The 23079-nt window shown below is 38.5% G+C and overlaps 2 protein-coding genes across 2 annotated transcripts in view; both read right to left on the bottom strand.

Annotated features, from left to right (window-relative positions):
* The window catches only part of LOC128026859 (neurite extension and migration factor-like), a 144119-nt gene that overhangs the window by 62168 nt on the left and 58872 nt on the right, over positions 1–23079 (bottom strand). The gene's annotated exons all lie outside the window — the stretch shown is intronic.
* Positions 11451–21250, bottom strand: LOC128026872 (E3 ubiquitin-protein ligase RLIM-like). Its single transcript, XM_052614125.1, has 4 exons — positions 21086–21250; positions 20176–20354; positions 14583–14687; positions 11451–14487 (listed from the first exon to the last, which is right to left on the bottom strand). Exons 2-4 carry the CDS (start codon positions 20327–20329, stop codon positions 12857–12859), a joined length of 1890 nt encoding a protein of 629 aa, XP_052470085.1. The 5' UTR covers positions 20330–20354; positions 21086–21250; the 3' UTR covers positions 11451–12856.

Here is a 23079-nt window from a genome sequence, read left to right on the forward strand (position 1 = left end):
CCAAAAGGGTGACCAGTTTCTTGGGAAGTCAATATTCTCCTATTATGGTGTTCTTGAAGGAGAAAGTTGAACCAGCTGAATCGACAGAAATCCTATGTTTTATATTAATCCAGCAGTGGAGGATAGTGCGGTGAGGTTGAAGATCAAGGCTGTTGTTAAATATACTTGAAAGAAATGAGTCATGAGCTTTTGAGAAAGGCACTCAACGGTAGCGTGAGCCAGGGATACTGTTCCTGTAATAAGTGTACTTTGGATACAAGTGTCGTGCTAAATGACTACTTACTCGAAACGTGGATGAGGACATGGGTTAGCTGAACAAACGCTGCCTTTTGATTTTGTGAGGACAATGTCAGCTAAATATGTATAGGTTTGCACAATTTCAATATTCATTGTACACTGTTGAACACTCACTAGTGTGCTCTTTAGGGCTACTTGGCTGTTTCATTTGGCAGTTACCTGATGATGACTGCAATAAAGTTTTCTTTTTTTTTGCTTTCATTCAGAACCTTCATTAAATCCTCATCTTTCACTATTCCCTCACCAATATTTAGTTTATTTTGGATACATCATACCATTACGGTGCTAGTTAGGTGACATAACACCCATGATAGTCTAATGATGTATGTGAACTTTCAATTGTGAAGTCTTTGTTTTTTTAAAGAAACCATAAACGACAGAATGACAGGAATAAGGGATTGTGCTTTCATAATAGTGTCACGTATCATCACATTTGTGCCTGTTATAAAGTAATCAAGTAATCATGTTATAGCGTAATTATCAGGAATCGTTTTCTCACATTCTTAGACAAAGGAGATTTACATCAAAAAAAGTTTATCCAATATAAACAGAGAATGGATTAAGAGTGTTAAATAACCAAATAAATAACATTGAGGAATGACCAGACAAACAAACAAAAAAGGAAGGAAACTCATTAATTTGAGGGAAGGAAGTCCGGTAAACTGGAGGTTTACAATTTCTCAAAAGCCTAATGACATAGGGCATACTTTGCTTATAAGATTTGTCCTAAAGATAAAGGAAAGACTGAAACTTTTGAATGCGTGCTACGAGATATGAAGAAACCTGATTAGACATCATAATACCTGAAGTCATCCTAAGATATCACAAGTCATAAAAAATAAATAAATCTGGCCTTCACAGTAACTATACAGCAACTCAAATTCAATTCGGTGTCAGGTGGCAGCTCAAATTAAAGGGTTAATTCACCTGAGAATGAACATTTGTCCATCTTCTACTCACCCTCGAAGCATCCTAGGTGTCACTTTCTTCTTTTAGAATAATCCGGTCAAAGTTATATTAAACATTTCCTTGCTCTACCAAGCCTTTCATTGGGGGTAAGTGGGTGTTTGTTGTCAACAGTTCAGAAGACGTGAAATAAAGTGTGCTTCATGGGATGAATAAAGGCCCCTTGTAAGATAAATATCCAGATTTCAAACGTAATAAACACTTTTTTCTCAATTCTGCTGACTGTGGGGAACCGGAAGACGTGCGGGCGGATGTTATAATACATCAGCGCTGCATGGTTAGTGAAGAGCAAGGAGAGAAGACAAAACAAAACGCTGCTCCTACATTTCCCAGAGGAGCGTGCGCGACACGTAAGGCTTCCATCTTCTGCCTACACAGTCAGCAGAAGTGAGAAAAAAAGGGTTTATTATGTTTGAAATCTGGATATTTATCTTACAAAAATGTATGGATTCGCTACAGGGGGCCTTTATTCATCCCCAGGAGTAGTGTGAGGGACGATTTATTACAGATGCGTTCACTTTATTTCACGTCTTCTAAACTGCTGACAACAAACACCCGCTCACCCCCATTGAAAAGCTTGGAAGAGCAAGGACAAATTTTAATTTAAATCTTCCATTGGATTCATCTGAAAGAAGAAAGTCACATTCATCTAGGATGCTTCGAGGGTGAGTAGAAGATGGACGAATTTTCATTCTATGGTGAACTAACCCTTTAACATTTGCAATCACACAATTACAATTATTAACTGATGAATTATCAAAATATTTCTAAAACTAGACAAACTTACAATAATCTACTGTTGAAGAGCTAAAAAACTGTGTTTTCCCATAAATTAAAGTAAATGTTTCAGCTTGTTCTAACATGGTTTAAAGAGGTTTTGGGAAATACTTAAGCAATTCTGAACTTCGTAATTGTAGCCTATGTTTCACAGAAAGAGTGTCTACAAAGTTGATAATAGGCCTTTAATTCTTTGTCTTATCATGACCTCATCCATTAAGTTTGCAGTAAATGCTGTAAACTTCAGACAATGACTCTCTTTGATTTGATATCAGTGTTGTCCATAGAAATAAAACAAACAGATAAGAAGATAGGAGTTACTTAATCAGACCTAATGTAAAATAAGACCCATATAGAGCTGATAGATTTACTGAGTCATTAAGCTGTCAGTTACAGTAAAGCTTATACAGTTTGGAGAAATGGAGTGTATGATGATAAACGTCATAACAGACAGGGGGTTCCTGGATGAGCAGTTATATAATCAGTTATATAATGTGAAATCATTGTAAAAATTCACTGAAGATCTGTCATTATGGACAACATTTATATTTATCGAATTAAGGGGGACATAACACACTTAGCACAATCTCATATTCATTTTGAGTAACTTTATAGTATTACATCCTTCATATCTCCGAAGAGTCTTAAGCTTTATCAGATTTATGAAAGAAAGATACAGCTTTACGATTCTCTCTGAAAATAGTCAAGCTCCTGAAGGTATGCTGTGGGTGGAGCTACATTTACATTTACATTTAATCATTTAGCAGACGCTTTTATCCAAAGCGACTTACAAATGAGAACAATAGAAGCAGTCAGGTCAACAAGAGAACAACAACAGAATACAAGTGCCATGACAAGTCTCAGTTAGTCTAGTATAGAACGTAGAGCCAGGTATATATAATTTTTTTTTTTGTTTGTTAGTTTTTTTTTTTTTTTTTTTTTTTATTAAATGAAAAAAGAGACAAGAAAAGGAAAAGTACTGGTGTTAGTAGGTTAGGTGCAGGCGAAAAAGATGAGTTTTTAGATGTTTCTTGAAAATGAGTAAAGACTCAGCTGTACGAATTGAGATTGGAAGGTCATTCCACCAGCTGGGCACAGTCCAGGAAAAGGTCCGTGAGAGTGATTTTGAATTTCTTTGGGATGGCACCACAAGGCGTTGTTCACTTGCAGAACGCAAACTTCTTGAGGGCACATAGGATTTAACCAGTGAGTTTAGGTAAGTTGGTGCCGTGCCAGTGGTCGTCTTGTAGGCAAGCATCAGTACCTTGAATTTGATGCGAGCAGCTACTGGTAGCCAGTGTAACCTGATGAGGAGAGGAGTAACATGAGCTTTTTTTGGCTCATTGAAGACAACCCTCGCTGCTGCATTCTGGATCATTTGCAGGGGCTTGACAGTACATGCAGGAAGGCCCGCCAGGAGACCATTACAATAGTCCAGTCTGGAGAGAACAAGAGCTTGGACAAGAAGTTGGGTTGCTTGCTCTGACAGGAAGGGTCTAATCTTCCTAATGTTGTATAAGGCAAACCTGCAGGACCGGGTCGTTGTAGCAATGTGGTCAGTGAAGCTTAATTGATGATCCATCACAACTCCTAGGTTTCTGGCTGTCCTCGAAGGAGTTATGGTTGACGAGCCCAGCTGTATAGAGAAGTTGTGATGAATCAATTGGTTAGCTGGAATCACCAGTAGTTCAGTCTTTGTAAGGTTAAGCTGAAGGTGATGGTCATTCATCCAGCTAGAAATGTCACTCAGACAGGCTGAAATGCGAGCAGCTACCGTCGGGTCATCAGGCTGGAATGAGAAGTAGAGTTGGGTGTCATCAGCATAGCAGTGATAAGAAAAGCCATGCTTCTGAATGACAGATCCTAAAGATGTCATGTAGATGGAGAAGAGAAGTGGTCCAAGTACTGAGCCTTGAGGAACCCCAGTAGCAAGGTGGTGTGACTTTGAAACATCACCCCTCCAAGACACACTGAATGATCTGTCAGAGAGGTAGGACTTAACCCACAGGAGAGCAGTTCCAGAGATTCCCATCTTTCTGAGGGTGGACAGGAGAATCTTGTGATTAACAGTGTCAAAAGCAGCAGACAGGTCCAGTAAGATGAGTACCGAGGATTTTGAAGCTGCTCTTGCTAGTCGCAGGGCTTCAGTAACCGAGAGCAGAGCAGTCTCAGTTGAGTGGCCACTTTTGAAGCCAGATTGGTTGCTGTCCAGGAGGTTGTTCTGTCCAAGGAACATAGAAAGCTGGTTGAACACAGCCCGCTCAAGTGTCTTTGCAATGAATGGAAGCAGGGATACCGGTCTGTAGTTTTCAAGAAGCGCTGGATTTAGAGATGGTTTCTTGAGCAGTGGGCTTACCCGAGCCTGCTTGAATGCTAAGGGAAATATTCCAGATTGAAGAGAAGAGTTGATAATGTGAGTAAGTGAAGGTATGACTGAAGAAGAGATCGCTTGAAGGAGGTGAGTGGGGATAGGATCAAGTGGACAAGTAGTAGGATGATTGGACATGAGAATTTTGGAGACGTCCATCTCTGAGAGTGGGGAGAAGGAGGATAAAGAGTGTGCATCGGTCATTGTGAAGTTTTCCTCAGTCTGCGGTGTGGAGAATTGGCGCTAAAGAGAAACAAACTGCATCCATTGTTCACGTAATGCTGGGCTATTTAGGAAGCTGAACAAGGTTATCTGTAATCCGAATGAAGCACACTGATGGGTGTTTTTGCTCTTGCTCTGGTTGATGCGACGTGCTCTTCCAGGAGAAGTGCACATAAAAGGAATTTCGACCTTCATTACGTCATACAGGGCCAGTGAGACAAAAATGAGACCAAAGCCATTTAGGATGAGGACTACATAACTCAACCCTCTCCACTTATAAGGAGATAAGTAGAATTAAGCAGACAAAATCAATGCCTGCAGGGCAGGGATGTCAAGGTTACCATATAAAACATGGTGACGGTAGATGGAAACGATCAACCAGCAGCAACTGGACCAAGCCCAGGAGGAGGCAATTCTTCTAGTGAAGTGGGCTCTCACACTTATAGGGCACTGCAAGCCTGCTAAGGCTTAAACCAAAGCTACAGTATCCACTATCCAGTGCTGCTCTGAGCGCCTCAACAGGCCAGAGCACTCAACATGCACTATAAGAGCCTGAACTGGGCAAAGTGGACTGGGACACTGCTCACCATCTGAATTGACTTAAAAGGAGTTTAAGCTCTAAAAGGAGTGGAGAACACTTTCAGGACATACTGTAGCCATTTTGAATACAAGTGTTATGCTAAATGACTAATTACTCGAAATGTGGATAAGGACATGGGTTAGCTGAACAAAAGCTGCCTTTCGATTTTGTGTGGACAATACCTCAGTTTTCTTATTGTTTGCTTTCATTCAGATCCTCAACCTTCATCAAGATCCTCATCTTTCAATATTCCCTAACAAATATTTTGTTTATATTGGATACAGTATACCATTATGGTGCAGGCTATAGGCAATTTTAGTTAGGTGACATGACACCCATGATAGTCTATTGATGTATGTGAACAGTCAATTGTAAAATGAAAGTAAGTCTTTGTTTTTTTACTTCTGTGGAAAAACAATAGAACGACAGGATTAAGGGATTTTGGTTTCATAATAGTGTTGAGTACCATCACCTTTGTACCTTTTAAATAGAGTAATCAAGTAATCATGTTATGTTAAGTAATCAGTAATTTTTCTCACATTCTTAGACAAAGAAATGTTATATAAACTGTCATATACAGAAAATATGATTTCTTTATGATTTCAAAAGTCTTAATGGTTTATATTTTACTGGGATATTTTTACTAGGCTGGCAGGAAGGTTTTCAGGGCTAGAAAAACAGCTATCATCTAGGCAGTTGATGTGTAAGTGCTGCTCAACGTTTAACCAGAAGCCGGATGCTGGTCTGTCCTCATACAGAGCTCCCATACCAGAATTGGTTTTTCAAGGGGCCACAGGTCTGACGCAGCAGTGGGTTACCCTGACTGCACATGGGCTTTGAGCCAATACTGAAGGGGCCGCATGTTGAGCAGTCCAAGAGGAATCACATAGGGAGCGGCCGACATGAGGCCGAGCATCCTCTGGAATGCCCTGAGGGGATGATGGAAGTCCCTAATTTGAATGACTCTGACATTGTCAGAGAGTGTTCCTGTGTAATCTATAGAATTTATAACTGTCCTCAGAAAGAACACTCAATGGCTGAGACAAAGAGCTCTTGGGTAAAATGATTCTTAACTCATGGTACTCCGGGTACAGCTATGAACAATGAGTTCCGGTTCTGACCTTGCTAAAACCAGACAATCTTTGCGACAGTTACAAATACAGATTCCCATCTGTCTCAAAGGGGAAAGGGGCCCATCTATGCAATTCGGCTGAGTAGGGGCTGGCCACATCCTGGCGAGTGGGCCCTTGGCGGGAGGAATGTTGACATCATTCCTTCAGGTACCACTCATCAAGGAGGCCGTGGGCGGGCTGGACCGACCAAGCCAGGCCGAGATCCTCCACAGCCTTAGATAGAATGCGGGTCAGCTCGCTTTCCTCCCTGAGATGTGTTGTCTGCATCAGAGGTTGTCTGGCTCTTCGCCAGAACACGATTCAGCATCTGAAACCTTTAATGACATGGAGTCATAAACGACAGAGTGAGGCATGCAGGGGTTGTGCCATTGTGAGTTCACATGAGCCCGGTGTTAAAACCCCAATTCTCCACAGTTTCTTTCTCCTAGAGGAGAGAGGAAGTATGAAAGCAGAGCAGGGAGGACCACCTTCATTAAAGAAGGTGATCCACGAGCAGAGACTCATGCTCTTACAATGAGAGCATGCTGTCCTAGTGAGCATAGCCTGCATCGAGCATGACTCACAGCGCAACATTTGCAACAACATCACAGGAAATAAGCTTCTTCCTTCTTCAGGAGATGATCTTCATTGCTGAAGGAGATAATTTTTTATAAAATTGTGCTCACAGTCAAATTACATAGAGGTTGGCTTCTCCATTTTTGGCACCGTAAAGAACAATGTGGAAATTTTTTACAGTGTGAGAATAAAGAAAACTTAAGTCAGCAAATTTAAGTTGTTAGTATTTATAATGTGGGAAACAATATGCTGCATTTGCTGCTGCAATAGCCGTGTCATTCTCCACATGAGACCTCCATCAGCAGAATCACTGCCAACATTATGTGTATTATAGGACGATAGGGGCAAAACAGTAACAAACCAAAAACCAAAAAAAAAAAAAATCTTCTGAAACAGATTAAACGTTCATGTGAGCAGAACGAGGAAACTGTTTCATGCTGACAGTTTCCTGTATATATTGCAGAAGAGGACTGAGGAAACAATGATGTCACATATTATAAGTAACGCATCACTGTCCCTCATGGCCATCATGAATCTCACAGTATGAGGTAATTGGTTAGTGTTTCACTAAACACATGATTTTATCATTAATAACCGTGACGCAAGGATTCAAAAAACAGCCATTCAGAGTTTTAGTTTGGACTTTACGTGGCAATTAAAGTCTTGTTCACCAACAGATTGATGACTGGAGTATTATTATAAATCACATGATGAGTCAGGATGTAGGCTATTCATTTATTTGTTTCTTTGACATTTTCAGGCAGAAGCAGCAAAACTGGTATTGATCCTGTAAATGCAATGCGGCTTCACTCTTTTTAATTTCGATGGACAAACGTTTGCATTTTGGTTAAATCTCCAAACTTCCAGACACCTGATGAGCTCTTTATAACAATGCTTTTCTTCTCATTCAGAGCATAAACTACAGAGGGAATTTCCCTTTATGGACTTCCCAAAGGTGGCCGAGATCTTTCTGTCAAATAAAGCAAAGAGTTAAACTCTTCACGAGAATCCCTTCAGGTGTGGTTCACGGAGTTGCACAAAGGTTTTGCCATTATTGTCTTTTTATTTCATTGTATCCAGTTACGTTTCCAAGTCCAAAGGCTCTATCAGATCCTACAATTCACTTAAACAAATCCTACAACATTGTAATACCCAAGGACAGTGGAAGACAGAACGGGTAAAATGGTTTTGGATAAAAGGTCCCTTTGGATATAAGAGCTTCCAAAGTGATTCTGGCCAGAATTTTCCAGATCTTAATGCCTTCAAATGAATTTACCCCACAGCGTAATTACAGTTTAAAATCATGCACAGAGTCTCAGTATGCAGGATTTGTGCTTGGACCAAAATAGCTTGATATTGAGGCAACCACATAAGTAAGTTATAAAAATAAGCAAATGTAAGCTCAGCAGAAAACACAAGTTAAAGCAATTAAAACCTTGTTGTTATTTATTATCTTTATATTACATTTAAAGCATCTTTGAGAAGGCATCTAAGTGCGTGTCCATATTCACCATAAGGCAGTGCTACAGCGCCCCTGCTGTCTACTGTTGGTAGTTGGAGACTTCAATCAAGTTTTTATCAGGATCACGAAAATCCCATCCTGTCAATGGGACTCACTTCTAATGTCACTCCAAATGCCTTCCAATACCACATTAGCATGTGATGAAAACTGTTATGCTTCAGTGTTTTGTTCTCAAAAACCAGGGATGTCAACCATTCAGAACTGAATTTAGAAAGGAAATAAGGAAATAAATCCATTTATTGCTGTACTGTGTGTGCAAGTTTTAATTAAACTTTTTATTTTCAGCATGGACTATCCAAAACATTCAGGATATTTTAGAAACGGTTGGGAGACATTAGTAATGACTGAAATGTCATCTATTGAAATATGTATTCAAATGTAATGTATTATATTTGACTTTCACTTTATTTAACAATGTTTTTTGGCTGTTAATTTTGATTGGCAGCATTCAAAAGTTAATTCATAAAAAAAAAAATCCTTCTTAATAAATGTATCTGTTGAGTAAATTTGTAATTGCAATTTCATTCCAATTCAAATTCGAATCAAATTCCATCTCCTGAACTGAAGGGCCAGTTCTGTCAGAACAAGACATAGGTGACCTTGAGATGGGTTTTGGTAATCAGGCACAGGTGAGCAGATCCTGGTGTTGGGGTTTTGGCATTGGGCTCAAACTCCTTCCCAGGCTGTTGAAGGTTGAGCTTTATGGTCCCCCTGAAACACACAGTGTGGAAGAGACACAGAATACTTATACTCTGCTGCCACCATCTGGTTTTGTTTGCAGTGTGTTTATGAATGGAGTGACATTCTACCTTAGAAGTGATGACCTCCATCCCCAAAACCTTGGAGTAGAAGTGTGTGGTTCTGTTCAGGTCCCAAACCGTGAGCACCAGGTGGTCCAGGTGACTGGACAGGAACTTTTGAACCGGACGGATGAGAGTCCACCAAGAACTGACTGCAAGTGAAACATTTTGTTACATAAAATTAGCAATTTCCATTTCATGCTGATGCTAATAAATACTCTTCTAAAAACCCCATGGAAAAAATGAATAGCAAAAAAAAAAAAAAAAAAAAAAAAAACCTGCATATGATCACTTGTTGAACTGCACAGACAAGTGATACAAACGAAATAACTTATATTAAACATAGAAGGCCGAACACTGCCAGCCAAAAGTATAGAATGTTTATTTATTTTTCTATGTTTAGAATTGTTTTAATTTCAGCATCATTCCTCCAGTCTTCAGTGTCACATGATCTTCAGAAATCATTCTTATATCATGATTTACTGCTCAAGAAACATTTGTTATTATTATCATCAATGTTAAAACAACTGCGCTGCCAAATATTTCTGAGGAAATCCTGATATACACTACCATTCAAAATATAATTTAAATATTTTTATTCATTAAGAATTCATTGAATTATTGATCAAAAGCTAAAGTAAATATATTTATAAAGTTAGAAAGATTTATATTTCACATTTTTCTAAGAGTTTTCTAATCATCAAAACAACAACAAGCAATTTTCAACATTGATAATAATAAGAAACAAGCAATTTTCAACATCGATAATAATAAGAAATATGATTTCTGAAGGATCACGTAATACTAAAGACTGGAGAAATGATCCTGAAAATTGACAGAAATAAATTATTTTTTTCAATTTATTAAAATATACAATTATTTTCAGTTATTTAACAATATTACTGTTTTGCTGTGTTTGTGATTACAAATGCAGCATTGCTAAACGTAAGAGACTTGTTCCAAAAACATCAAAATATCTTTCTCTGGTAATCTGTTCTTGATTTGTTTGGAAAGCTGTGCGTACCACTGCCAATCATCTTTTTCCAGGATATTTATGTTATGAATATTAATTAATCAACATTCATACCTCTACTCGCATGTAACATTAATAAGGAAGGCCTTTCACACGGTCACTTATGTCTTCTTGGTTGTAATATTTTGAAGCATCTTATGTGAATGATTAGAATTGTGAAAAGTGCTATTCAAATAAACGTGAACTGACTAACGTCCGCCTTTGAGCCAATCAGTGGCCGAGCGTCACGTTCCCTAATTAATATTAATGAGCCAAGCCGTCATCCCAGTACGATTCATAAATTCGCTTCCAGGAAATATCTCTCACATTTTACAGTAACGAGGCACAATTAACCTGCGGGTAGTCACTTTTCTATAAAATAACATTTTTGCAATGCGTCAAATCTTTCTTTCATGAATTAAAAGATTAAGAGACTTTGTATTTGGCTTGAATACATACAGTAATGCAAGATCAGAAAATATGGAGCGGAAAAGTAGTATTTAGGACCATAGAAACCATAGTGTGCGATAAAGATTGATGATGAAATATCACTTCTATTAGAGAGTGAAGTCCAGCTGTTTCATGCTCCATGGTATCTGCTCTCAGTGGATCTTATCCTCAAAGTTGCATGATCTAAATATGTAATGTTAAGCAGTTTCCATAAAACTGTGCATTATATCATCGTGCGTAAGCTGCATTTCAAAATGCCAATACTTTGATGTGAACAGATAATTTAGCTCAATGGACAAATCATCCAACATTTATGTTTACTATATCTACACAATTGAAAAACCTTTTTTAAAAGTTTTTAAATGTTATCAAGGAAATAAATTGCATCATATTAGTGTTTGCAAAAATTGTAAAGTGTATTACTAAAAACACAAATAAAGAGTCAAAACACACACAAAAAAGAAACTTTTTTTTTTTTTTTGTCATGTAGAAAGAACATGATAACATTGTCGTCCCTCATCCAAGCAGAAGGTGTGCAGCATCTGTGTGCTGTAAAAACTGCTGGTGTGATACAAGCAAATGTCTCCTAAAGCCTCCAAAGGTATTAAAAAAAAGCACTGAACATTTGTGGAAAATCAATATTATTGATAAATACAAACCTTGAACCGGAATGTGCAAGAACCAACAAAACTTTTAAAGCATTTTACATGGTATGCATTGCTGAACTGGACTGTGAGATTGACTGTAAGGCCACAGAGAAACGATGAGTAAGAGAGGAAATCATTTTATTCATTTTAAACACAGCAAACTGGAAGCGAATCAAAAGATGACTCAAAATATAAGCTATAAATAGGATGCTGACAAAAGAAATTCTATCAAGTAACTCGCTCTTATAATACATGACCTCTGAACAAGAATATGAATTTAACAATGGTTGGCTTGCTTATGATACATGAAATGATGATGTAAATCATGGTGGAGAACATTATGCTTAGGGTTAGTATCCCAAGTCAACACAGAAACAATAAAGACTCATCTATTGTTTCTAAATAACACTGCACTTGTTTTTCTAGCACGGGAATAAAAACCTAAGCTCCCATATGAAGCAACCATTACATAATGAGAAAAATAATTTCCTCCTCAGAGTAAGATAAATGAAGCTATTCTCAATGTACAGAACTGTTAGAAAAACTTCCATTTAAGTCTTCATTTTAAATGTATATATTTACAGACTACAACATACAAGTCTATTTGTCAAAACGTCCTTGACATTTTCCTTATTAGCATTGCACGACATTGCCTACATGTAGCCAAGTTTGTTTCTTAATATATATGAAGTACGTTTGAATCAGCCAACTGATGCATCATCGTCATTTGGGAAGACAGGCGAAAAACACGACCTGAAGTCTCCACGTAGCATATTTACAGCCTCTTCTGTTCGTTTGTGTAAAAAGTGTCTGGCCATTTGTTTTCAAAACCAGTATTACCCAACACTTTCAACAGCCAAATCAAAACCTATTCTATACAGGATGACAAACTCACTCAGAATCACTACGTGAAATTTACTACAATTTATCTGCTTTTAGTCAGTTGTGATAATGGTGTAACCGGTACAACACACACTATGCCTTCATACCAACACAGTATGAAACCGAACTGGTTTAAGATGCAGCAAAGTGTGACAGTTTCAATGCATTTTCTGACTAAACTGTATTTGAGTATATCATTAATGTTATTTTTGTTACTCAAATTATTAACTTTTATTAAAAAGCAATCTTTGTTCAAATCTGATATGGAATACTTGCTTAAAAATTACAACTCAAATCTCTCTTTTAGCATGAAAGTGTATGTACCACTCTAAAGGATCTCTACATTGCCCCTCATCAAAAAATTTTGTTGAAAGGTGAGGTTCAAGACAATAAATGATCAGGGCTTGCAGCATGGTCTTCATCGGTTGCGTCATGCACCAATATTTATTTCATTGTAAGATGGGTCAAAATACACTGGCGTGTAGTTTGGGGAAAAAATATTGGCACTAGCAAATCTGATAAAACTTAACGATGGCTTCATATAGGATGTATGGGAAAATCTCAGCACGAGTTCTCACATGACTAGGTAATAAATGTAAAGGGAAGGGAGGAAGTGATGTCAAAGTGTCACAAAACCAACTTTGGCTAGACGACACTCTCGCGGTTGGTGGAAACCAGAACCGCCCTGCGGCAAATAGGGCAGGTCGAGTTCTCTGAAAGCCAGCGGTCGATACAGTGCACGTGGTATTCGTGAGAGCAGGGCAGCTTCCGTAACTTGTTGCCTTCGGCGTACTCCGTGATGCAGACGCTGCAGGTTTTGAATGCATCGCTTTCGCCAAAGTTTCGCATGGACAGGTTGTCGATCTGCTCTTTGGTGAGACCTCTGGGCTGGTCGTCGTCTTCCTCGTTGAGCAAGAAGAAGTGCGCGAGTCGCAGAAAGGGCAGAGATCCAGTTTCATCCAGGTTAATGGGCGCCCGTTGTCTGCCTCGGTTCTCTCGAGGACTGTTAGAACCAGATCCTCCACCATCCACTTCCCTCTCCTCTGTCCGTGCCTCTACACCACTCTGGTTAGAGCCTCCATTCCCGGGAAGGTAGGAGTCGGGTTCCCCTGCAGCGGCTCCGGTGGAAGCATCAGGGTTACCCAGTCCATCAGCGAGGTCTGCCGCTGGGCTGTCTTCACGGTTCGAGTCTGGATAGTCCGAGTCCATAAAGTAGCTAAGTTCACCGAAGCCAGTCATGATCTGCCGAATCATAGACTGTAGAGCCATAGATGTGGCTTCCCCGAGTCCAGTGTCTGAGATCCTGCGAATGGGAATGCGGATAGTGCTGACGTACGTTCTCACTCCTGCCCGCTCCGAGCGGGAGAAGGTCCGGCGGAAACCCCCGCGCTCAGTCTCGTACAGTAAAGTGTTGTTGGAGGTCTGCGAACGAGACCTGGTTCGGTTAGCGATGCTGTCTCTCTGACGGTACTCTCCGGGACGCACCCTGCGCACCTGTAAATCCAGCATTATGGTTGGAGGACGACGTCCTGAGGCTCCTGCTTCTCCAGCAGATGCCTCTCTCTCCTGCAGTGCTCCGGGTAACTCGGGAGCGGCTTCCGGTTCTTGACTTTCCGTTTCTACAGTGCTCGGTCTAGACAAAAACAACTGGCGAGTCCTTGAGCTTCCCTCGACCTGGGGCTCTGGAAGGATCTCAGGACTGTGAGAAGGCAGGCCGTGCTGAGTAGGCGGAAGTCCGTCCAATCTTTCGAGGTTGAGCGGCGAGCGACCTCTTGTGGTGCGAGCCCTTGTTCGTCGCTGCTCTGGACTTCTACTGCGAGCCCTAATTTGACCCCTGCGTGGTTGCTCTACTGGGGGCGAGGCTGGGGGAGGTGAAGTTGGTGGACTTGGTGCAATTACTTCCATATTTTGAGACAGGGTGATAGGAACTGGTAGCTCTGGCTCTACTATAACCGCAAGCTCCTCCACCACTGGTTCCTCAACCACCTCTGCCGTCTCCATGAGACTCTCCGGCTCAGACACAGGGACATCTGGTCTTTCCTGGCCACCTTCCAGCCTTTCTGTCTGCGTTTGCTGCTCAGCTATGTTGCGATTGACATTTATCTCCAAACTGAAACGGAAATCACCGCTGTTGGGATTGGTTTGGCTCACGGCCCGCCATGACTGGTTACCCCTGTTACCGCTCCTCGTTGTATTCCCCGTCTGTCGTACGGTGTTGAGCCAGTCAAGAAGGCTCTCCCCACTGGGGTTTTCTTCAGTGCCCTCAATCTCTGTCGCTGAGAATAACAAGAACATGATTTTAAAGAAATTATTACAGGTAAAGTCACCTGGATGATATGGATACTATACAAAAAGGGGGATTGTAACTTACCAGCAGGCAATTCACTTCTCTCCTCAGTGGAGCCATTACTAGGCGACTCAGGGCCGTCCTTGACCTGCCGAAGGCGACTTGACAGTTCATCTGCCGTAATTTCACCTGAGCAAGAAAACAAATGGGTTAGAATTAAGTTGCAAGAGAAAGAGTGGGGATTTTGCAGGAACATCTAAGCTTTGGTAAAGCCAGGCCAACCAATCAAATGCATTGATCACTGTGGTCATATCCAAAATATTACATGCATGCAAATTTTCAATGTGTCTCCCGTTTGACCTTCTCTTCGCATGAAATACAAATTCTGTGGCTTTTAGTTTGAGGTCATCTATAATCCAGTTTACTCCTAAAGGTGAATCAACAAAATTAACTTTCAGAAGCTAAGCAACTTTTAAATTTACAGTCTTGTTCTTTGGACAAAAAGGTCCAAAATCTGATGCACTGAGGGGAAGTCCCAAATGCTTATCCAATATATTGCTCTCTAGAACCATTTCCCTTTAATACCACCTGCCTCTAACTAGCAAAATCAAACTGAAAATCACAGTTCAATGGCGCGAGGAAGTCTATGACAAAGTTAAAAGTAGGGCTATGCAATTAATCACATGCACATCTCGTCTGCGATAATTTACCTGATATTGCCTGATTGTCAGTTAACTATGACTGTGTAGTAAATGCAGCTCCACCTGAAAGCACGTGATGGTGATTTACTACTAATCACGGAACTTCATTTACTGACGAGATGCGCATAATCGCATGTGATAATTGCACAGCCCTAGTTGCATCCAGACTTCAAAGTGTCGAGAGGAAATATGTCAACACAAAATAACAAGTGAGCTTTTCAACCAGTGATGGCTGACAGGGTAAAATGTAAAATCAAAGCAACAAAGTTCAAATTATTTTAATAATTGCATGGCTTGCAAAACAAAACATCCTGATAAACTTACATTTTTTAAGCAAAACACTGCATATCCGACTGCAGTAAGTTATCATGAATGTCTGAGTTGAAACAGTGATGAAACAGGTTGGAAATAGCATGGATGTATTATAACAGATCAAATGTTTACTATAGTATGTAAAAACATAAATAAAATAAAAACTTCGTGTTATGAAGAAAGTATTAATTAAAGGGCTGGTTCACCCCAAAAATGAAAATTCTGTCATTAATTACTCACCCATATGTCATTCCAAACCTGTAAGACCTTTGTTCATCTTCAGGACACAATTTAAGATATTTTTGATGAAATCCGAGAGCTTTCCGACCCTCCATAGACAGCAATGCAGGTACAGCTTTCAAGGCCCAGAGAGGTTTTAAGTTTTCTTTGTGCACAAAAAGTATCCTCGTAGCTTCATAACATTACAGTTCAATCACTGATCTTACACGGACTATTATAACAGTGTCCTTATTACCTTTCTGGTCCTTGAACGTTTCAGTTGCATTGCAGTCTACGCAGAGTCCGAAAGCTCTCGGATTTCATAAAAAATATCTTGATTTGTGTTACGAAGATGAACAGGGCGAGTAATTAATGACAGAATTTTCACTTTTGGGTGAACGATCCCTTTAAGATAATTAAAATGTCAAATGGAAAAATACTAAATTATTCACGAAGGAGTATTAATACAACGGAGTATTGTAAGATAACATTTCAATAAATGTGCCGTCGAAAGCTCCACTCATTAAAATATGAGTAATTCTGTATATACATAAGCTGACGTTTCACTGTACATTCCTAAACCCCAGGTTAACGTTCATATTTGCATATATCAGTGTCACTGACTGAATAAACGCATGTTTCTTCTAATGAACCACTCACGATAATGAATATTAAAGCAACGTTACAGTAATATGTATCACAAGTGAAGACAAAGGAAGACTTTTTTTTAAGTGCTTTCTTTGGGAAGAGAAATATCAGAAACAAGATTTGCAAATGCGATCTGTGAAATAATTATATGGTAAATAATTACTGTATTTTATTGTCTCAGCCCATCAAAAATGGCATGGTTTTTTGCAGCAGTAGTATGCATTTTTCCATGGCTTCTTCTGACGAAGTTGGATATGCAGAATTTGGCCATCAAGAACACACTAAATGTAGTCTAGTCTTTATTCAGTAGCTGTCCAGAAAGACTCGCGTTAAACAGCAACAGAACAGGACAGTCCTGAAAACCACCGGACTTACCAGGACAAGAAATGTCCATTCAATGCCATCTCCTGGCAGGGCGCACGGCTAAAGGACGCTCCAAAATAACATTCCTTTCCACTGTCCTGGGACATAAAAGGATTGGGTGTCTTCATAAGTTTGTGTTATGTTTGTTCAATTGTTTCTTAGCACAGAAACAAAAGGCAAACCTTGAAAATTAAATGCAAAAAGCTAAATTGGAATTGCTTACAAGAGAACAAAGAGATTTACTTGTTCTGGAGCTTAAAATGTCAACATGGATTGTGTTGAGTACAAAATTGGAAAAGATGTTCTGCTGTGTTTAATGATTTTGGCAAAAATATTGGACTAAAACCGCAAACAAAAAATAAAATTAAAAATTAATTTTGCCACTGATTTAAATGACTGAAACAGTACTGTTTAATTAAGTGCTTTTCCATTGGCTCATTTTGATGGCATCAGCATCTACATCATTCACACAATGTGGTAAAACTCAATGTGGTCTCAGCTTTCCAATTCTGTCAATTTGATCATGAATTCGAAAATAATGCAGGTTTTTTTAATTGCTTTTTATTGCTGTATCAGCAAACGGTCATATCTACTAGTTCACTACTAGTTGTTACCCAATATAAACCGTAATGAACATCGGGTGGTATTGAACGAAACAGTTAATCAGGTCTCATGTAATCGCTCATCATGTAATTACTCAGTCATGCACATAAAGTTACATGCAAAAAAATAAAATTAATATGTAATATAATGCATTCACCAGTTAGTGACATCTTCATTATTTAATGTACGTTTACATAAATTGTCATAAAAACACATTTTCTGACAGTCACTAGGGATGCACCGTTGACCGGCCATAAAATCGGAACCGGGCGGTTTTTGCTTAAAATACGCGATTGTCAATCGGCCGTTTTTTGGTCTTTTTTTTCGGAAAATTTTTCTGGTAGTGTGCCCACGGGCACAGACTACATTGCAATCATTTGCAGTGAAGTGAAGTTAAGACAGTGAAGGATGTTCAGCTCAACTTCTCATGTGTTGGATGAGAAACGAAACGTTTTGTAACTTACGAAAATGTTTTTTAGTTTTTTTTGTAAAGTAGAACTTGCATACCCTTTTGAAAAGCCAGAAGTAAACGTCAGTTCTGTATAGGATGATTATTTTTATTTTACCTTAAAATTATATTGACTGAATTTGATTTTAAAATCACCTGCTGTAGCCAGTCCCTCCAGAAAAACGCAGATTTTTTTTGTGATTGTTGCGGGCAAAAATACTTGATTATGTGGCACGTTTTCTTAAAAAATGCGATGGAATATGCGGGATATTTTAGCAATTTTATGCAATGAAATTGCGTGAACTTGCAAAAACTGCGGTTTGATGAAAAAGAGAAAAAAAGCTCCCCAACACCCTTTTCTCACTAGGCTACTACCTTAATGTAAAGAGTAATTTCTTATTACTTCCCATGATGAGCGAGTATACTAAATCACAGAATATTTAAGTTGCAATCTCTTACTGCAACGTTAATTATTTTACATACTACTAATATAATTACAACTGTAAGTTTTTGGGTACTGTTCTGTAACAAAAAAGTGCAATCTTACAACTGTAAACTTCTGAATAAAACTACAACAGTGTTAGTAGCCTAGTGAGAAGGGGGTGTTGGGGAAAACACCTTTTTTTTCTCTATTTCATCAAACCGCCATTTTCGCAAGTTCTCGCAATATAGTTTGGATCCACTGTCATGTAACAAATCGGGAAACTGCTTTGCGTGTTCTTTTGTGCTTATTTTTGTTGGCAAATAAGAATGATTTGCGCGCTTCAAGTTTCACCGCGGGGTTTGCAGATGATGTTCAAGTCACGTAATTACGTCACTTCATAAGGTTCCCATGGCTACCTTTGGCTGATTATGCATTAAATCAGGCGATCGAATAATCGCATTTTTCTGAAGGGACTGATCATTCGCCATCCTCATCCCTGTCTCAAAATAATTTGCCCCCACTGTCATGTAACACACCGGGTAACTGCTTCACGCGGTCTTTTGCGCTTATTTTTGTTGGCAGATGATAATGATTTGCTTGCTTCACCCTGGTTTCACCGCGGGCTTCACAGATGATGTTCACGTCGCGCAATTACGTCACTTCATAAGGTTCCCATTGGGAAATGATGGCGATTTACCTGTGTGAAGTAAACGCAACATTTTTCAACTTTCTGCTAAGATATATGTGACTTTTTTGCAACGAAAATTATTATTATTATGAAATCATGCTACCTCCGCATATTTTGCTTCCTGAAATTGGAAATTTATGCGGCGAAAGTGTGGCGTATTTGAACAAATGTGACCCCCGCATAAATATGCGGCCCTTGGCTGATTATGCATTAAATCACGCGATCGCATAATCACGTTTTTCTGGAGGGACTGTGTAGCACACTGAAAAAAAAGTGTTTCATTCATCCAATTAAAACATTTTAGGGTAATGATTCACATCTATATTTTTAACTTGAGACAATAGTTTTTTATGTTTCACTGTCTCAAGTAAAAAAATATAGATGTGAATCATTACCCTATTTTTTTTTTTATTGAACGAATGAAACACTTTGCATCTTTGTTTTATTCGCACCAACATTATTTGATTTTAACATTTTGGAATAATATTTATATAGCATACTTTTATTTAGTCTCACTGGTAAAGACCTTGTTTACAATTTAAACCCCAATTCAAAAACAAAAGCTAAATTTTGATGTCTGTACCATCTATGTTTGTATTGAATCTAGGCTACTATACTGTGCAGTTACTGGTATTAATTTCAGATGGTTACAGTTATTGTTTACAATAGCTAAAAGCCAGTTTGGCCTATAAAATACCAAATAAGCATTTTGTTTATGCAAACTACTTCTTTCTTGTCTGTTGCTTAAAGATAAAAAAAAATATCGGTATCGGTATCAGAATGGGCCAGTTTGCTTGTAAACAAATCGGTATCGGCCATGAAAAATCATGATACTATCGTCTACCAGCACAGCCCTATTTGGGCCGGCGATTTTGCGAAGCCTGTCATTCATCCTTCAGTAACACCTGAGGGACATGAAACGCTGCAGAGTGAAAGAAACCTAATGGCTGAAATCCAAAACATCAAGAATGAGCATCTGATCATTTCACTAGCATCACATGCCGCCTGTATATTTCCTCGAATAATCACCTCATCTCAAGCACAGTCATGTTACTTTCAGTTGACTGAAACCCAACAGCAACAATAACTTTAACTGCAGTGCACACAATTATCATTTATGTCTAGGTCTAAGAACACAATACGAATATTACCAATAATCAAACACAGCTCTGTTATTCCACATGCAATAACCGAAATGCCTCGGTAAAGAACTTTTAAATTTTTTCATGTTTTACATTCTTGATAAAAACATACAAAACCAAAGGATTTACCAGGTGTGCCAAGCAGGTTGTTGTCTCTCATGAGCCGATAGTCTTCCTCGCTGAGATTGTTGACGAACTGGTAGAAGGCCTCTTCTCGGTCCAAACGGTCCAGCTGTCTTCTGCGCTGTGTTTCAGACTGATCTGCATTATCCTGAGCCTCCATCACTGCGTCCAGCTGTCAGATACAACTACAAACACAGAAGCAGAAAAACATCAGGTTAGTGTCAATCAGTCCAAACACACAGACTGAGAGGAGATCCATTGTGTTCAGCTGTACACGACATGTGACTGTAATAACTGAGCATAGCATGATGCCAACACTATCAGATGATAATACCGGTATCCCTGCATGTAAATACACGCGTGTTTCTGATGTTTCCTGAAGCTAGTGAAACTGGCTCAAACCTGAAAGCGCTCGCTGACTAATATGATCATTTTAAGCCATTAAAGAATAAAATTATGAGATCTTTCGAGTCTGTTCAAATATAATTACCTGCCTACAATCAGAGAGACTGAAAACAAAATGGCATCAGCGAGCTAAACAGGCTAAAGCTCAATCTTTTCAAGAAAAACAACCTTTCCGTATGTCCTTGATCCCACACAGTCAGCACAATAAACGCATTACAGTCACCAATAGAAGTCGAAGCTAAAATCATCAAAGCAGTATCACTAATAATATCACATCAAAGGTGTATTTCTCAATGTGTGACGACAAACCTCTCGCAAGTACGGACTGAAGAGAAGGGTGAAGGCTAACGTTAGCTGTAGCCTGAGCTCAAATTGGGCTTGGGTTAGATGGAGAAACAGCGATCGCGCTCATGCTAAGCTAAGGCGAAGCTAACGTTAGCATTAGCACGGCTGTGAGATAAAAACAGCCATAAGTCAGCGAATCTCTAACGAGGAAATTACAGAAGAATACCTCAATAAATATGTCGAAGCAGTGTCTAGTAACCGTTCCGTATCCGCTTCGTTGATGTTTTTTTAATGTTAATCTTGACAGTAATTCAGGAGTTCATTTTCTCAGACGTCTCCTCGGCGTCGACTCTACTTCCGGTGTGAGGAAATGTGCGGAAACGAAATACAACTTAAAAGTCTGAACAGTCGCGTTTAGCGTTTAACAGGTAGGCTGTGTGTGTGCGACAAGGCTCTGCAGGGAATATAAATATATTTACATTTTAGCATATGTAAATCACAGTAAAAGAGGTTAAACTGAAAGGTAAGTTTTTACCCCTCTTACAATATGAAATATTACAAAAAACAACACTGAAATGTCAACACAGAGTTTTAAGTGCGCACGTTGATGAACTGTAATTTATGGTTGGTTTTAAAATGAAAAGAGCTGAACTTTTATTTTGTAATTGTGCTAGAGACGCCGGAAGAAACAAAAGTGGCTTGTGAATGAAAATAATAACTCACGGACATATTTACTGTGAGGTTAACATACTTTGTAAATTAATTCTAAACGTTTTATTCATTTTTTAGACCTAACATTTCTCTCTTATGAATGTCACCCTGTGGTAATTCGGCAAGATAATCAATAATAAAAATAAAAAATAAAATAACTCGTTAATCTTCACCACATTTCACCTTTCCTGCAAAACATAATTCTTAAACAATGCTGTGGGGAATGATTTTCTCTTTATTACTCATCAAGGAATTGTTATAAACACCAGATAACTTACCTGATTGCCAGATGTCATCATTTGTAAGAATTTCATCAGAACTTATGGAAGAATCCATGTTCAAAGTCTACAATCTTTAAAATATCAACAAAGAAAAATCCAAACATGATCAATTAAAATTCACAAGAAGCAATTAATTTATATGAATTATAAATAACTCACACACATAGGCTGTATATTCTCTGTTCAACGAATAGACTAAACCATAGAGGACAGTAGAGGGTCATCTCTTGGGGACTCAGGATGGTTGTCATGCAGATAATCAGGGCAATAATATCACAGTATCTATCTATCTATCTATCTATCTATCTATCTATCTATCTATCTATCTATCTATCTATCTATCTATCTATGCACTCAAAAAAATGTACTTTCACCTTTGCTAATTTTACTTAATCCGTTCATGTTATGATTACTTAAAAAAAATTATTTAACAATGTGAACTTGATTTAATCTAGTTCATTCAACAAAAAAGTGTGTATTGTCAGCTTTACTTAAAAATTATTTGTTCAGCCAAAATAACATTTTTGAGTAAAGGTAACATATTAGTGAAACCAACACAGACTTGCATCTCATTGGTTGAGGATTTCTGCAGTGTATTATGGGTAATTGTTATTCTGTCACCCTCTTGGAGAAGTGTAGCACCATTAGATAGGTAGATGAGTAATACAATTTAAAGCATTGAAGTTGTTCTGATAAGTTTTAGAACAAAACAAACAAAGAAACAAACAGTTTGAAATGTTGCTTTGTAATTTAAATATGTTTGTGATATACTTGATAAGCTGTAATTATAGAAAGGTTTGAATGAAAAGTAATATTAATCGGCTGCTCATGATCCTAATGCAAGGGGGTGGCATTCCTAAAATGGCATTATTCAAATTTTATGTCATCACTATTTAACATTTTCAGGTACAATTAACTCATTTGTTGTTTGTTGACTCTATTAAGGGTTGTTAAGTTTACTTAAACTTATTTTGTAAAATGAACTTAATTATTAAAAACATTGTCCAAAACATTGCAGATTAGTTGGGCTCACACTATTAAATTAAGCTTTGCCCATAGTAAATAAGTTGAATCAACCTTAATAAATTAAGTTGACCCAACGTAAGTACATTAAATTGAAGTAACAGAGTTGCATAATGCTGAAATAAAGCAAATTAATCATGTGGAAATCCTTTCCATGATTTTTTTATGTTCGTTCAAAGAGTTATTTTTTTGAGTGTGTCAGGGC

The sequence above is a fragment of the Carassius gibelio genome, chromosome A14 (genome assembly GCF_023724105.1).
Source record: "Carassius gibelio isolate Cgi1373 ecotype wild population from Czech Republic chromosome A14, carGib1.2-hapl.c, whole genome shotgun sequence".
In the NCBI taxonomy this organism is placed as follows: Eukaryota; Metazoa; Chordata; class Actinopteri; order Cypriniformes; family Cyprinidae; genus Carassius; species Carassius gibelio.